The 16,865-nt window shown below is 36.4% G+C and overlaps 2 protein-coding genes across 4 annotated transcripts in view; one reads left to right on the top strand and one right to left on the bottom strand.

Moving 5' to 3' along the window:
* Positions 1–16,865, top strand: part of LOC6052563 (glutamine-dependent NAD(+) synthetase) — a 228,601-nt gene that overhangs the window by 55,490 nt on the left and 156,246 nt on the right. The gene's annotated exons all lie outside the window — the stretch shown is intronic.
* Positions 1–16,865, bottom strand: part of LOC6053207 (cytosolic carboxypeptidase Nna1) — a 119,073-nt gene that overhangs the window by 1,719 nt on the left and 100,489 nt on the right. Inside the window, 4 exon segments of the mRNA XM_038260712.1 lie at positions 149–253; positions 1,279–1,460; positions 1,463–1,578; positions 1,676–1,828. Of these exon segments, the coding sequence (XP_038116640.1) occupies positions 149–253; positions 1,279–1,460; positions 1,463–1,578; positions 1,676–1,828 (556 nt within the window).

Here is a 16,865-nt window from a genome sequence, read left to right as displayed (position 1 = left end):
GCGTAAAAAGTAAACAAAGATTTAGTTCATGCCATAACTGAGGTTAAACGTCAAAACGGTTGCCGTTATGGCAAGCTTCTGAGAAAACTGTTAGCCATAATGGCGACTAAACGTCAAACCGCTCGCCATAATGGCGACCGCAACTCACCACGTATGAATCACCGGTGATAAAGTCCATGAGGCCCTTCATCATCCACGACGAAGGACTCTCGCCAGGATGAACACGTGCGCTGATGATTACCGCTTTCTTCTTCTGCAAATAGAACCAAAATAGGGGAGACGAAAATAGAGTCAGTCACACAGCTGGCAGAGGCACGCGATCAGACTATTTTTGTTTCCGCATCGCCGTCGTCGTCGTGACTACCTGTTTGTAATCATCGGCTTGAACTTGGTGTTAGATCATGCCGGGCGGGTCCGTGATTACGCCGAACAATCTTTGTGACAGTCGGCTGGCACGCGTCCCCAAAATAGAACTGTTTCGTTCCGCCGTAGGTAATTGATTCGGTCATTTTGCCGTCGAGTGATTGATTGGCGGGGGCCTAGGGTGGTACAAAGATTTTATGGCAGGCTTAAACGCCATTATGGGACAGTTGACAGCTGTCACTTTGACAGGCGGTCGCAATTTTGAACGTTTTGCTTGTTTATTGTTAAAATTTGTCTAATTTTTGGTGACCACCCTAGCCCAAGATACCTCAGCTTCATTGTGTCATCGGCATAAGACGCCCAACTATGTGACAAATTCTCACGTGATTTCTGGTGGCATGCCAAAGCTCGCGCTGTCAAAGGTTGAATCGTGCGGAACAAGACGATGCCGGTGGTAATTGTCTCTCAGTCGATGCCAAAATTAATCGATCTAGTCTGGTTGTCACATATTTTCGTAACAGTGATGAAAAAGATGCGTTTACGTCAAAAGCGTCAAACACTACCGCCCCTATCGGAACGATACGCAACAAAAAGTTCCACCTGTCAGTCAGTGTCGCGCTTTTCCGAATCAACAAAGTGACAAGACAGCATGGATTCCTTCGTTTCACGCCCAGTTTGACAGCGCGATTTGGTGCACACGACGCGACGTGCATGTCATCTCGCACGTTTGTTTGTTTTTGTGTGACGAAAATAGAGCACACCCCGCTAGAACAGCTGTTTTCAATGTTCCGGATTTTATTTCACGCTATAAAACCGGTGCGCCGCTGGACCGTGGACGTCATCGACACGGCACGGTCAGGGTTAGATCAAACAGTAACGGGGGTTAATTTTGACACATCGAAGCTGTCAACCTACCTTCTGATTGTCATCGTCGTGCGTGGACGGCGCCGTCACGGTCAGGTAGTACACGTTGTTGCCGGCCAGCGAGCGGCACAGCAGCCGTAGCTTGCAGAACTTGGACTTGACCGGATTGCGCTGGATGCCCATCAGGTAGTCCTGCAGGTCGCTGTACGTGTACGGGTAGCTGTGCGCGAAAAGACTGTGTCGTCGTCGTACCGGAACTCGATGTTGAACGACAGCGTGAAGGACGCGTTGCCCACGAACTCGTCGTCGTCGTCGTCCAGCGGCCGGTGGTGGTAGTTGCTGTGGTTGTAGCTGTCGAGGAAGGGTGGTTTGTGACGTTAGCTGACCATCGACAGGAATGCCTCCAAGATTTTTGAAGTTTAAGATTTCGCCTCGTTCATAAACTTACCCATTGTCGGTGTCGTTCCGAAAGTAGGCGATGTTCTCGCCGCACCGCTGCCACCCCAGGTGGTTGTACTCGGCGTCCAGCGTGGAGTACATCAGCGGCCGCATGCCCTCCTTGTACAGACTGTCCGGCTTGGTGAGGTTGATGATGGAGAACCTGGCGAAAGAGGGAGTGGAAGAGATTGAGAATAATGTTCTCACCTAGATGGCATTTTAGGTCATCTGAAACGCATCCTAAAATATTTTATTCAAAAATTGCTTTTTTTTTTGCAATTCTTTTTGTGTAAAATTTTATAATCAAAATCAGTTATTTTTTCAAGTTTAGGTAACCGTTTGTTCCGAATTTTGCCTAAGACACCAAATAAAAAAAATATTTTGATAGGTTTTTAGTTTGGACAGCTGTCAAAATACACTCAACCCCCGGTGGTTGGTCACTTTTTCATTAGACACTTTTTTATTTTGTACCCCGTTAGTTGGTCAAAGTCAAACTAAAAAGTGACGAACTATCACTTTTTACTCGGCGCTCACGTACACTATCAAAACAAACGTTAGGTAGTGTGTGTGAACTCCGTGTAAAATGGGTGTCAAACTAAAAAGTGACCCCGTTCGTTTGACAACAGTTGATGTCAAGCCATCGGAGTTTGAGTGTAGTATAAAGATTTGTATGGAGGAACTTATACAGGAGGATTCGCTTATTCGAATGGAGCGGCGTTCTAATTCGCTGATTGGAACGACTGACAGCTGTCAAAAGCGAGGAAACACGTGCTCGGAAATCAACGAATTAAGGGGGCGAAATGTAAACATTAGTTTTACAACTCAGTTTTGACTACTTTTTAATTTGAACACGTTCGAATTTGTGAGCATTCGAATTAGTAGACATTCGAAGCAGCGAAACTCGAATAAACAAATCCACTCTGCAATCAAAAATGCAAAAAAAACTTGTCAGAAAATTTCAGAGCATTTTGTTTTCTAAAGATATGGATTGCTGTCGTTGATGCTCGTAAAACAATATTTTTCTGCCTATTTTGGTCGAATTGTTTTGATATCTTCAAGAAAGTCGATTAGCATGAAGTTTTCATAAGGTATTTTTTAATTATTTTTAATTTTTTACCTCAAAAACAGTAAAAATTAAAAAAAATTATCAAAATTCATACTAGAGAAATTGTTGAAGTGTCAGACGAATTTCAGTAAAACAATTGTGCTTTCTTTTTTCTTGCTTTCTTTTTTTTTGCTGAATTTATTTTCCTATAATTTCGTAGGTCACAAACTGAGAAATCTACTAAAACAATTTTGGCTACTTTGGTTTGAATAATGATTTAATCCAGCAGCTCCAGCTCAAATCAGGAATTTTGCAGGTACTTTTGTACCCGACCCTTTCCGATTTCAATGAAACTTTGTAGACAGGTGTATATGGCAACATTTGAGAAGGGCGTAAGTTTTTTAAATATGTTTGCATTTTTCGTCTGTATTTTTGTAACATCTTAGGCTTTTTTCACAAAAAAAATTGAGCGAAAAAAAATCTTGACATCACCTTAAAATTTAACTTTTAAACAAAAAAATCAAAAACCCAAAAAGTGTTGTGTATTTTTATTTCAGTGTATTTTTTCAGAAGGACTGTCCAATAGGGTCCTAAAGCACTTAATCAATTTTTATGTACAACGGTATAAAACACGAATAAAAACCATTTCTGATCACTTTTTTCATTTTAATGCAAAATATATTGACAAGACAAGCTATCAAGTATTACCTTATCTGTCAAGAAGGGCCGCGAAGATATTAAAAAAAGATTTTAAAATCAATTTTAAATCCTTTGCGAGTAATTGTACTCAGAAAAGTAAGCTTTATCGTTGTGAACAATAATTTCACAAATTTAGGCTTCATTTTGGACCCAATTTCCTCCATATACACAAAAATGGCTTATATAAGCCTAGGATAACCTGTCTACAAAGTTTCATTGCAATCGAAGAGGGTCGGGTACAAAAGTACCAGAAAAATTCCTGATTTGAGCTGGAATTTCTCTATATTCCAATTGAAGCGCTATTTTGGACTTTTTAATTTTTCAAACAAAATAAACACAGACAATTTTCTTTGAAATCTTGAATTCACGATTATTGTGGTACGTATCATGAATTCATGACGTCTTGAACAATAATCTAATCTAATCTAATCGAACACAAGCGCAGCCAGTCCGAAGAAAGCATCCTGGAAGAACTTGTGGTTAGATTACGCCCCAAGTTCTTTCTTGTCAACATTAATGATTGCATTACATCCAAGTAACCCCAAACATGTATTGCAAAAATTAAAGCGGCCAGGCCTACTGCGTTTCATTAACCGCAGAGACAGATTCTGAGAACGGATCACATTGCACAGTATCAACAGGGGAGGAAGGATGCGTGGATATACCGTACCAAACGCTCCAATGAGTTGTGGTTGGGTGTGTAAGTGTAAATTTGGCAAGTAATTATTATTTTTTAGGAGTGGGAAGAGGAAGGAGGGAGGTAGAATTTGGATTAAGGACATGGAAGATGGGGTGGGGTAGGAAGGATATTTCATTTGATAAATAGAATATATTATAAATTATCTAGCAAAAAAAAGTATGGAGAGATCTCACCAAGGTACTTCAAAACATTCGACAAACCGAATATACATCGAATACACATCGAATACGATGCTGTTGCTTCACTAGAACATCATCGAATCCAGGCATCCGCAGGTTGTGAACAGCTTCTGGCCTTGCCGGAACGGCTGGAACCAAACGGAAATCCTTTCCGTTACGTCACACGAAAACAAATCACGCAGTGCTTCACTTTTGTCTTCAGCAAGTAGATTCACTTACAGCATAAACAAATCCGAAAAACTCAGAAGCTTTCTTGGAATTTGCCAATGAAAAATAATTCTAAACCGAAAAAAACGTAAAAATTTCGGCACCGAACAAATTTTACGTCCAAATTCGCGCATGGCTACTTTGATCCCAAATTCATGACGCCTTTAACAACAATTTATAAATTTTGGAGTTTTTCAAGACATTTTACGCGTGATAGCGAAAATCATTCTAAATACAACCCTTTTTCCAAACTTTAATTGTAGTAAATATACGAACTTGTCGAAATCTCTTAAACTGCAATCAAAGCCCCATTACTCACAGTTCAGTCGAGAACCAGACGGTGCCAGTGAGTGAATGGGGCACATTACAGAGGCTCCCCTTCGAATGGATGGCATGGCTGATGAATGGGTACTACCAACCGGAGAATTAAATTCCTCAGCATCCAATAACGAAGGCGTATTCGCAAACGCAATCGTACTCTCTCGGGAGACACCGGAGAATGCAATTACTGAATTGAGGAATTTTGCCCAGCTCGAATCTGGGTCGAGACGAGCCCATGGAGAGCTATTTTTCACGTTTTTGTTTCTTTTTGCGTTGGAGCTATTCTGTAATTTGTTGATTGAAAAAAGAAAAGAAAAACAAGTCGTTGAAAAAACAACCACCGAACAAACGACAAATCGCCTGAAATTATGAGTCGAACAGGCATTTTCACCGTTTACTTTGCCAACCATCCATAAAGTCCGAAACGAAAACAGCTGATGAAAACCTGACAAAAAATACGACGACAAAAACAAACGCGCTTTCCGCAACGTTTGTCCAAAAATAACCGCTCGAAACTGGCCGGCGTTTCCACTGAAAAGTGTGTCCAAAACTCACAAAAATAATAAAAAAAAAACAAATAAAAAGCGAAAATATTGTGGGCGTAACTCGGCCACTGTTGCGAGACGCGGCGTCCTCTCTCCTCCATAAATCGGTGCTAGCCCCCTTTGGCAGCTGGTTGGTAAACACAGTTTTCAAATTTAGAAAGCCACTTGTTGGACAATTTACGCGATTTAAGAAGATCCGCAGCAGCTGCCACCGTGCTAAGATCAGGAAGTCAACGCTGCTTTCACTTTCTGGAGCCAATTTAATACCCGCCTGAAACGGGGGTGGTGGATTATAATTGCATCAAATGATGCAAATGAAAAGGACAGGTGGAAGCAATTTTATGGAAATTTTAGCTTGAAAGAGTTGCATTCATATGGGAAATTTAAGAAATGTTCAAGAAAAAGTTTGCGCAAAATTTTATGAAAAGCGAACTTCAACCTTCAACTACCTAATGCTGAACATTTTGCCACAAACAAAAATGGCTTATTATGCAATTTTTTGAAGTCAGTCAGCCTGAGTTCGATCCCAGAAGGTCCCGGTGGCAGTTTTCGGGACGAGATTTGTCTGATCACGCCTTCCGTCGGACGGGAAGTAAATGTTGGCCCCGGTCTAACCTAGAGGTTAGGTCGTTAGCTCAGTCCAGGTGTAAGAGTCGTCTCCCTGGGTCCTGTCGCGGTGGAGTCGCTGGTAGGCAGTTGGACTCACAATCCAAAGGTCGCCAGTTTGAATCCCGGGGTGGAAGGAAGCTTAGGTGTAAAAAGAGGTTTGCGATTGCCTCAACAACAATCAAGCCTTCGGACACCTAGTTTCGAGTAGGAATATTGCAATCATGAACGCCAAGGCAATGCTGTAGAGCGAATAATTTGATTTGATTTTTTCGATGAGAACCGAAAATTGATAAAACTAAGTTGGTTTTTTTATTTGGTTCAAATAAAATTGATTAAAAATTATAGACAAAATCTCAAAGTTTTCGCATTCTTTTTAACCTTAACCATTTAAACAAATATTAGTTTGAGATACATGAAATGTTAGTTGTTAAACTTTTGTATTCCTTAGCAACCGTTTTCATTATATTTGGCAAACTTAGAAACCTTGTTAAGTATTTTTTTTATTTGTGAATATTTTATGAATATGGTATTTTTACATTCTTTTGATGATGTTTTTTTGAAGAACTTTACAAGTTAATTTGAAATTTATCATACAAAATCACTTTCTTTGGAGTTTTGGTACAATTTATACTTTTTTATGTCTTTTTTTAGATTTTCCTCTGTGTCTAGTTTGTTCGGTAAATCAAAGAAACCATTTCCAAAACAAATAAAATTGGAAACATCAAATTAAAGAGACTTTAATTTCGATTTAATAATGCTTGAGTCTACATTCGATTTTCTGATCGATTTGGTGTCTTCGTCAAAGTTGTAGGTTAAGAATACAATCTTCAGAACAAATAGGTACACGGAAGAAAACAAAATCTCACTTTTTATTAACTTTTTATCAACTCGAACTCCCATGTTTTTTTTTCAATTCGAAATATTTTCTGATGTGTTACAAAGAAACAAAAAAGACATATTTTGCGGAAAGTTTATGACAGTCAAATACTTGATCTTCGTGAATGCCTTATTACATTTCTTTTGATAAAGCCCACCGTTTTCAAATTAAATTAGTATTTTTTTTTTATTGGATGAAACTATGTCCAATGTCCATGCATTCCCTATGTCAAAAGAAGCCATTTTGCATCTTTAGTTTTTGCATACAATTCGGAAATTTTGCAGGTTGCAATTAGGAATTTTCAGAAAAAAATGTACACGGGAAAAAATTTCTCGATTTATTTTACAATTTGTTTAAGAAAAAAAGATTCAAAAAGGAAATTTTGTCAAACTAAATTTAACAAAATAATTTTTCGATGCAAAATCAAATTTGTAAGCAAAAATGACTTCAAAATATTAAAAAATTCGCAGTAATTTTGAGTTTTTGACCCAGAAGGAGGGTAACCGTATAAATTAGAGCAACACATGTCTCATGGTGAGAAACATTGGAAAGTGATAAATATTGAATAAAGAAGATATTTTGCGAAAAAAACTGTATTCCGCCGGGGAATTGAACCGTTCTATCTCATACCGTGAGAACGCATCACCGATCTGCCAACGGAACCAAACCACCGTGCTGAGAGACGACCTCTTAGAACGTGATCTGTTTCTACTGGGTAATCGTATGACATTTGTTCCATGTCTCCGACGCAACCAACACCAATTCTTTCGCTCTTCTATTATGTCAATTTCTCTCTTCCAGTGGCTCCGAGATCCTTGTGGATCAAGTATATTTTTAGAAGCATTTGTGTCGTTGTTCATTAGGGTCATTGGGTGAATACTGAACACCTCGACCCAAATGCGACGTATAAACGCGGTTGCCTACTTGAACAATGACAACATTTGAGTGGATTAAAGCCACGGGGTTCAATTCCCCGGCGGAATACAGTGCACAATTTTTTCGCAAAATATCTTCTTTATTCAATATTTATCACTTTCCAATGTTTCTCACCATGAGACATGTGTTGCTCTAATTTATACGGTTACCCTCCTTCTGGGTCAAAAACTCAAAATTACTGCGAAAATAAGCTGGTGGCTTTAATCCACTCAAATGTTGTCATTGTTCAAGTAGGCAACCGCGTTTATACGTCGCATTTGGGTCGAGGTGTTCAGTATTCACCCAATGACCCTAATGAACAACGACACAAATGCTTCTAAAAATATACTTGATCCACAAGGATCTCGGAGAGCCACTGGAAAGAGAGAGAAATTGACATAATAGAAGAGCGAAAGAATTGGTGTTGGTTGCGTCGGAGACATGGAACAAATGTCATACGATTACCCAGTAGAAACAGATCACGTTCTAAGAGGTCGTCTCTCAGCACGGTGGTTTGGTTCCGTTGGCAGATCGGTGATGCGTTCTCACGGTATGAGATAGAACGGGGTTCAATTCCCCGGCGGAATACAGTGCACAATTTTTTCGCAAAATATCTTCTTTATTCAATATTTATCACTTTCCAATGTTTCTCACCATGAGACATGTGTTGCTCTAATTAAAAAATTATAATGAAGGAAAAGCGCCCCTGGTCGCCTAAATCCTCCTAATGAGCAATTCTCTGAGATTTCGGTCATTCGATTTTTTGTATTTTTTAATCCGGCTGAAACTTTTTTGGTGCCTTCGGTATGCCCAAAGAAGTCATTTTGCATCATTAGTTTGTCTATATAATTTTCCATACAAATTTGGCAGCTGTCCATACAAAAATGATGTATGAAAATTCAAAGATCTGTATCTTTTGAATGATTTTTTTGATCGATTTGGTGTCTTCGGCAAAGTTGGAGGTATGGATATGGACTACCCTAAAAAAAAATGACACACGGTAAAAAAATTTTGGTGATTTTTTGTTTAACTTTTTGTCACTAAAACTTAATTTGCAAAAAAACACTATTTTTTTTTTTATATTTTGATATGTTTTAGAGGACATAAAATGCCAACTTTTCAGAAATTTCCAGGTTGTGCAAAAAAATTTAGTGCAAGTTATGAATTTTTGAATCAAAAATCGAAAAATCGGTCACAAAAATTTTTCAACTTCATTTTTTGATGTAAAATCAAATTTGCAATCAAAAAGTACTTGAGTGAAATTTTTATAAAGTGCACCGTTTTCAAGTTATAGCGGAAAAACGGAATCGACGTAACACCTTATAATGTGGCCCTCTTAAACCTTGCGGTTTCGTCAACGGTTCCACAGGCGTGTATCGTTCTTTTTGCGACAAGACTCCGCCTCCCGGGTCTCCTAAGTGTGAAGGTATGGCACGGGGAGAGGGCACCGAAAACCTATATTTACACTTAGAATTTTTTGCGTCCGCCTGGGGATTCGAACCGGCGACCTCTGGATTGTGAGTCCAGTGCGCGGTCCGATTGATCCACACAGGCAGACAAGTTATAGCCATTTTTAGGTAACTTTTTGGAAAAAAAGTCGCAGTTTTTCATTTTTTTAAATTAGTGCATATGTTTGCTCACTTTTGAAAAAATATTTTTGAAAAGCTTTGAAAATTCTCTATATTTTGCTTTTTTGAACTTTGTTGATACGACCTTTAGTTGCTGAGATATTGCCATGCAAAGGTTCAAAAAGCAGGGAAATTGATGTTTTCTACACAGCAAAAAATCCGATGGTAAAATCGCATGCACATCACCTTCGTCAAAATGAACACTTAATATTACACACTGCATGTACAATTTTTGCAAACACAAATAAAATTGCAACCGATGGGATTCAAACCCAGCACCAACAGTAAGGACTGGCGCCTTAGCCCACTCGGCCATCAGACCGATGAAAAGCTGTAAGGATAAACACATATATCAGCTTGACATTTCGGTCAAGTAGGTTTCCCATAGTGGCGGGCTACATATTTCAGGGTGTAAAATTTCATAAAATTGCATAAAATAATGCAATATTTATTTTACACCCAGGCCTTTTACACGCAGCTGGATTACTACTTTTTTAGCTGTGTAAGTCTCACCCAAACAACCCACCATTTTCTAACGTCGATATCTCAGCAACTGTTGGTCCGATTTTCAATGTTAAAACATGAAACATTCGTGAAAATTTCCGATCTTTTCGAAAAAAATCTTTAAACCAAGACTAACATTTTAAAAGGGCCAAACATTAAATATTACGCCTTTTTGAAATGTTAGTCTTGACGTTTTTTGAGATTTGCTGTTCATTTTATAAACATGATTTTGAAATTCAAAAATCTAGCCTGACATTTAAAAATGTCCAAAATAAGTGTTTTTTTTTTAGAAATCTGGTATAAATTTTTGAAAGAAATGTAGAAAAAAGCGGCCAATTTTGCAAAAAAATATTTTTTTACAATAAAAATCAAACTTATAATTTCTGAGGCGCACGTTGAACATTTTGAGCTACATCATTGGATTACGCTGAGAAAATATATTTTTTCACAAAATTTAAAATTTAAGAGGCTTTATCTCAGTAACCAGCAGAACAAGGAGAAGCTTTTCGAAAATAATATCTGCAGGAGTGCTCTTCCATCCTAAAGTTTTTTTTTGATGGCAAAAACATTTTCGAAAAAAAATACTTAAAAGTCTCAGTCAATTTCGATGGCATTTTGATTTTGCATCTTAAAATGATTTTTGAAATGTTGTTTGATTTCCAAAAAAAAAATAAAAAAAAAATAAAAATAAAACGTATTTTCAGTGAAAGATTTTGCACCATCCTCAACTCATGCGTAAACGATACCTTTTTTAGTCCCGTAAAAACATATTTTCAGTTCCTAGCAGAGAAAAATAATCGTTAAAAATATATGGTTTTATCACTTACAAGCAATAATTTTACTTGTGACTTTACTGCCATAACAATGCAAAGTGACATAAACGCCACATTTTGCTTACATTTTGCAGCTTATACATATTACGGCAGTGGTGGCAATCAATTGTCAAACAACCTGTTTTCAAAAAGTAACATTATTTTCGTAATAACTTTTCATTAGGGCGTAACTTCAGGCAAAATAAGGCAAGGTTACGCCCTATTGAAAAGTTATTGTGGATTTATGAAATGCCGAAAAAATTGCTTAATATTTTTTCTCATTTTTTTGAACAGTTTATTTATAAATAAATGTTGATTTATTTCGTTGGTATATCAACAGCTGAGCAAATTACGCCTGTGCGCCACCGTTCATCAACAAAATCGAAAGGTGCGGCAGCCGGGGTTAAATTTGTTTTTGAAAAATGAAATTTACTTTTTTAATGTACAGGTTCACTTTTGCGCGTCGTTGTGATGCTCGCTGATTAATGGGTTTCGTGTTTCACTCTTTTTTCCTGGTGTTTGCACATGCCAAACTCATGAGCAGCAGCAGCAGAACCCGTAATTATAGGTGTTCCAGGAGGTAACTCGGCAAGAAAAAATCTGCGCAGCTCGTCGAAAATTCTTTCGGGACGACCGCCAAAAAAAATCGAACCCCGTTTTGAGCCGTTATTACACGTTATGTTAATGTTCAGTGGGTATGCGATGCGACCTGCTTTTTTTTTTTAAACGGATAATTTAAAGATGGAAAAAAGGGAAAAACTCATTAAAAGTGCCGCCATCTGGTCAGTAGTGGTCGTCACCATCCAGGACACACGGACAAGTGCCGTTTGTCACACATGTGCCAACAATGTGTACTTTTGGGACGAAAATTGAGGCATGAAAAAAAAAAATCAAATTTTCCCCCAGCGATAATAACCGTTTGATAGGGGAATGCACCTGCTTGATTTTTTAAAAACTGTTTACAATTACAAATTTCAGCTGCCTCGAAAAAAATGGTTCGATTGAGTTGGAAAAAAGTCTGACGCAAGTCGTTAGTTACACATTTTCCAGTGACATCAATCTTGAATGTTCTTCAACCGGCAAGAAAATGGCCCCACGAAAGCAGTCCTGAATAGAACTCGTTCATCAAATCCAAATCCAAGAAATGGCATGGAATCCCGTGCTAAAAATGGATTTCCCCTGGTGACTAAATCATTCCCCCACGAAAAAGCAGCTGTCCTGCGTGGAAAGTCGTTATAAATCATCGATTTTACAACCCCAAAATGGCCAAACTTGTCGAAACTAGTTACAACAGGACGGAGAAGAGAAGATATTGCACATATACCAAATAGATATATAAAAAGTCCCTAAGATAGACGACCTTTTCCTTGAACGAAAAGTACCGTACGAGCTGTGCCGGTTATCGGATGAAAATTCTGCAAAGACAGCTGTGTGGGAAAGTTTATTTCTGAGAAGGACGCGCGCGAGCGTCAACTCTTACTTCGGATGAAATTGGCTGTTGATTGATTCGATCGAGTGGCAGGGCGGAGAAGGTTTCTCGAGAATCGTCATCGCCTACTTTATCAAGATATGTGGCAACTTATTTTATGGTGGAATCTCAAATTAAAAGAGAAAGCATTTTCTTTAAATTTAATTTTGATAATTACTTAAAAATATGTTGGGATATGGTCAGTAATGAGCATATAAATCTGTATGTTTTCTCAGTCAACTTTTGCTAAAATTTGTATTTCTTTGACATTTCACTTTCAGGTTGTAATCGATAAAATTATCGAAGCTCGATAACGATAACGATAGTTCTATCGTTATCGTCGGGACGATAAAGATAATCCATCTCTACGAAATCGTTCTTTTTTTTTAATTTTAATTTTTGTATTTTTTTATCCGACTGAAACTTTTTTGATGCCTTCGGTATGCCCAAAGAAGCCATTTTGCATCATTAGTTTGTCCCTATAATTTTCCATACAAATTTGGCAGCTGGCCATGATGTATGAAAATTCAAAAATCTGTATCTTTTGAAGGAATTTTTTATCGATTTGGTGTCTTCGGCAAAGTTGTATGGATATGGACTACTCTGAAAAAAAAAATGATACACGGTGCACAGTGGGCGAAATGGAACCCAAAATCGGACTTAATTGAACGCGGCTGGTTCCCTGGTATGAAAAATAGTGTTTCTTATGTAAAAAAATCCATGGAATCGATTGATGATGGTTTCATCCACCGCACAAAACGGCAAAGGGTCCATTTTGCCCCAATTCCTTATTTTTTAACATTTTTCTTGAAAATGGTCTGTATTAAGTTTATGCGGTCATTCAAAATGCACTTAACTTATGTAATGTTCCAGAATCAGTTCACAGCATCATCTAGGTCCATTTAACCCAATGTAAAGCATTTTGGCCCTTTTCAAATGTTAGTCAGATTTGTATCTGAAAAATTTTTATCGTAAAAGATCAGTCAATTTTAATAGTGATGACGATTTGCACTTGTTAGTTTGATACATTTATGTTGATATAGAAATTAAATTAAATAAAAAGATTGAAGAATCAGTTTCAAGCCAATTTTCCCAAACGCAGAATAAACTGCCTTTTGCAATTTTTTTTATTTTTATCAGCATAAATGTGTCAAACTATCAAATGCAAATCGTCATTCTTATGTAAAATTGTCTGATCTTTACGATAAAAATATTTTCAGATTTTTAAAATCTGACCTAACATTTGAAAATGGCCAAAAATGCTTTTATAGCGGAATTGGGTTAAATGGACCCTAGATGATTTTTTGCGGTGCAAGTGGTTATTTTTACTAGATTCCTGGGACATTTTCACATAAGTTAAGTGCATTTTGATGGCCGCATAAAGCCTCCGCTCTAAATACAGACCAATTTTTCAAGAAAATGTTATAAAATGGGGAATTGGGGCAAAATGGACCCTTTGCCGTTTCGTGCGGTGGATGAAACCATCACCATTCGATTCCCCGGATTTTTTTACATGAGAAACACTATTTTTCATACCAGGGAACCAGCCGCGTTCAATTAAGTCCGATTTTGGGTTCCATTTCGCCCACTGTGCGGTGTTGGTGATTTTCAATTTCACTTTTTGTCACTAAAACTTGATTTGCAAAAAAACACAATTTTTTATATGTTTTAGAGGACATCAAATGCCAACTTTTCATAAATTTCCAGGTTGTGCAAAAAGTCTTTTAGCGAGTTATGAATTTTTGAATCAATACGGATTTTAAAAAATAATCGAAATACCGGTCGCAAAACATTTTCATCTTCATTTTTCGATATAAAATCCAATTTGCAATCAAAAAGTACTTTAATGAAATTTTGATAAAGTGCACCGTTTTCATGTTATAGCCATTTTTAGATAACTTTTTAAAAAATAGTCTCAGTTTTTCATTTTTTTTAAATAAGTGCACATGTTTGCTCACCTTTAAAAAACATTTTTGAAAAGCTGAGAAAATTCTCTGTATTTTGCTTTTTTCAACCATGTTGATACGACCCTTAATTGCTGAGATATTGTCATGCAAAGGTTAAAAAGCAGGAAAATTGATGTTTTCGAAGTCTCACTCAAACACCACACCATTTTCTAATGTCGATATCTCAGCAACTAGTGGTCCGATTTTCAATGTTAAAATATGAAACATTCGTGAAATTTTTCGATCTTTTCGAAAAAAATATTACCTAGACTAACATTTCAAAAGGGCATTAGTTGCTGAAATATCGACATTAGAAAATGGTGTGTTGTTTAGGTGAGACTTAGAAAACATCAATTTTCCTGTTTTTAAACTTTTGCATGGCAATTTTTCAGCAAGTAAGGGTTGTATCATCAAAGTTCAAAAAAGCAAAATATAGAGAATTTTCTCAGCTTTTCAAAAATATTTTTTTCAAAAGTCGTCAAACATGTGCACTAATTTACAAAAATGAAAAACTGCGTTTTTTTTTTCAAAAAAGTCAACTAAAAATGGACTTAACTTGAAAACGGTGCACTTTATCAAAATTTCACTAGAGTACTTTTTGATTGCAAATTTGATTTTACATCGAAAAATGAAGTTGAAATGTTTTTGCGACCAGTTTTAAGATTTTTTGAAAAAAAATCGGTATTGATTCAAAAATTCATAACTTGCTCAAAGATTTTTTGCATAACCTGGAAATTTCTGAAAAGTTGGCTTTTAATGTCCTCTAAAACATATCAAAAAATAAAAAAATCAAAATAGTGTTTTTTTGCAAATCAAGTTTTAGTGAAAAAAAAGTTAAATAAAAGATCACCATTTTTTTTTACCGCGCATCATTTTTTTTCAGTGTAGTCCATATCCATACCTACAACTTTGCCGAAGACACCAAATCGATCAAAAAAATCCTTCGAAAGATACAGATTTTTGAATATTCATGCATCTTTTTTGTATGGACAGCTGCCAAATTTGTATGGAAAATTATGTGGACAAACTAATGATGCAAAATGGCTTCTTAGGGCATACCGAAGTCACCATAAAAGTTTCAGTCGGATTAAAAAGTACAAAAAAACGAATTACCGAAATCTGAGAGAACTGCTCACTTCGATAATGCTATCGGCGATAATCTTTTCGCCGATATTGGAAGATACACATTTTTAAAATCTTTGTAAAATCGATTAATTCAGCCATATCATGTTACATTTTCGATGCTTTCACTAAGAATCTAGTAAGTTTCAAAATAAAATATGTACTCAAAATTGTTAACAAAATACCATATTTTTTTCGAATGTACTAAAATTTTCTTATTTGCAATATTGCGCATGCTTTTCATACTAAAATTTTACAACATACCATAATTTTCGAAAATACTGAAATATTAAAAATATGCAATAGGGGTAAGAAACGAAGCGAATTTTTTTTTGCTGTTTTCACTTTATTAAAGATTTTTTTAAAATACTAAAATTTTCAAAAAATACCGTATTTTTTTAGAAAATACTCGAATTTTTAAAATATGCAATGTGTTTTTTTCGAAAATACTCGAATTTTCTAATTCAAAATTATTTTTTTATCAAAAAATAGCGCATATTTTCGAAAGCAATAAAATCATAAAAAAATGCAATTTGGGTATAAAACGAAGTGAAATTTTGTATGCTTTTCACTTTATGCGTTTTTTTTTGTAAAATATGAAAATTTTCACAAAATACCGTATTTTTTAGAAAATACTCAACTTTTTTAAGTATGCTATATGGGTATCAAACGACGCAAAATTTTGTATGATATGAAGCATACACAATTTGAATGTATGTATGAAGCATGCAAAATTTCGCCTTCGTTTGATACCCATATTGCATATTTTGAATAATTGAGTATTTTTGAAAAATACGGTAATTTGTGAAAAATTTAGTATTTTACAAAAAATCTTGAAAAAGTAAAAGAAATATACACAAATTTGTTTAGTTCGATACTCATGTTGCAAATTATGAAAATTTGTGTTTTTTCGAAAAATTGTGGTATTTTGTGTAAATTTTAGTATTTACAAAAATACCTTGATCAAGGGGTTGGAAACTCTTCAAACTATACTTATTATGCTAACCAGTATATCGAGATATGTGTAAGTATTAGGGTGTTTCATCCTCTCAGAATAGTGAGGTTCTAGTAGAGATACCATAGGGACTCTCATCTCAAATATCAGCCCATTTGGTTGAGAATTGGCTAGCGGTTTAAAGTTTACATGGAAATTACTATGTTTGTGTTTTCAGTTCCTACAGGTCTAATAACATGGAATCACTGAATAAAGACAGGTGTAGGTATGGTCCAACGAACAAATTCAGAAGAATTAGTTTTCCATTCTGCCCTGCGCATTGGATCGACGTCCGGTGTCTCCAGAATCAACGATTCACCCTTCACAATGTACGCATTGTCCCTAGTATGCTATGACGGCTAGCTGAAAATTACGATGTCCCATGTCAGACGGTGAACACGTGGGGAAGCATCGATTGCATTATTATTACAAAATCATCATGTTACGTTATTTGGAATAGTTCAAATTGTTACAGGAACATCAAAAATTATAATTTTATTACTTTAAAGTATGTTTCTGAGCCAAAGCTTGATTGAATGCTCTGCCACGTGTTCACCGTCTGACATGGGGCGTCTTAATTTTCAGCTAGCCGTCATAGCATACTAAGGACAGTGCGTACATTTGAAGGG

The sequence above is a fragment of the Culex quinquefasciatus genome, chromosome 1, assembly GCF_015732765.1.
Source record: "Culex quinquefasciatus strain JHB chromosome 1, VPISU_Cqui_1.0_pri_paternal, whole genome shotgun sequence".
Classification (NCBI taxonomy): domain Eukaryota; kingdom Metazoa; phylum Arthropoda; class Insecta; order Diptera; family Culicidae; genus Culex; species Culex quinquefasciatus.
The sequence above is the reverse complement of the archived record's forward strand: the minus strand, read 5'-3'. Positions and strand labels throughout refer to the sequence as shown.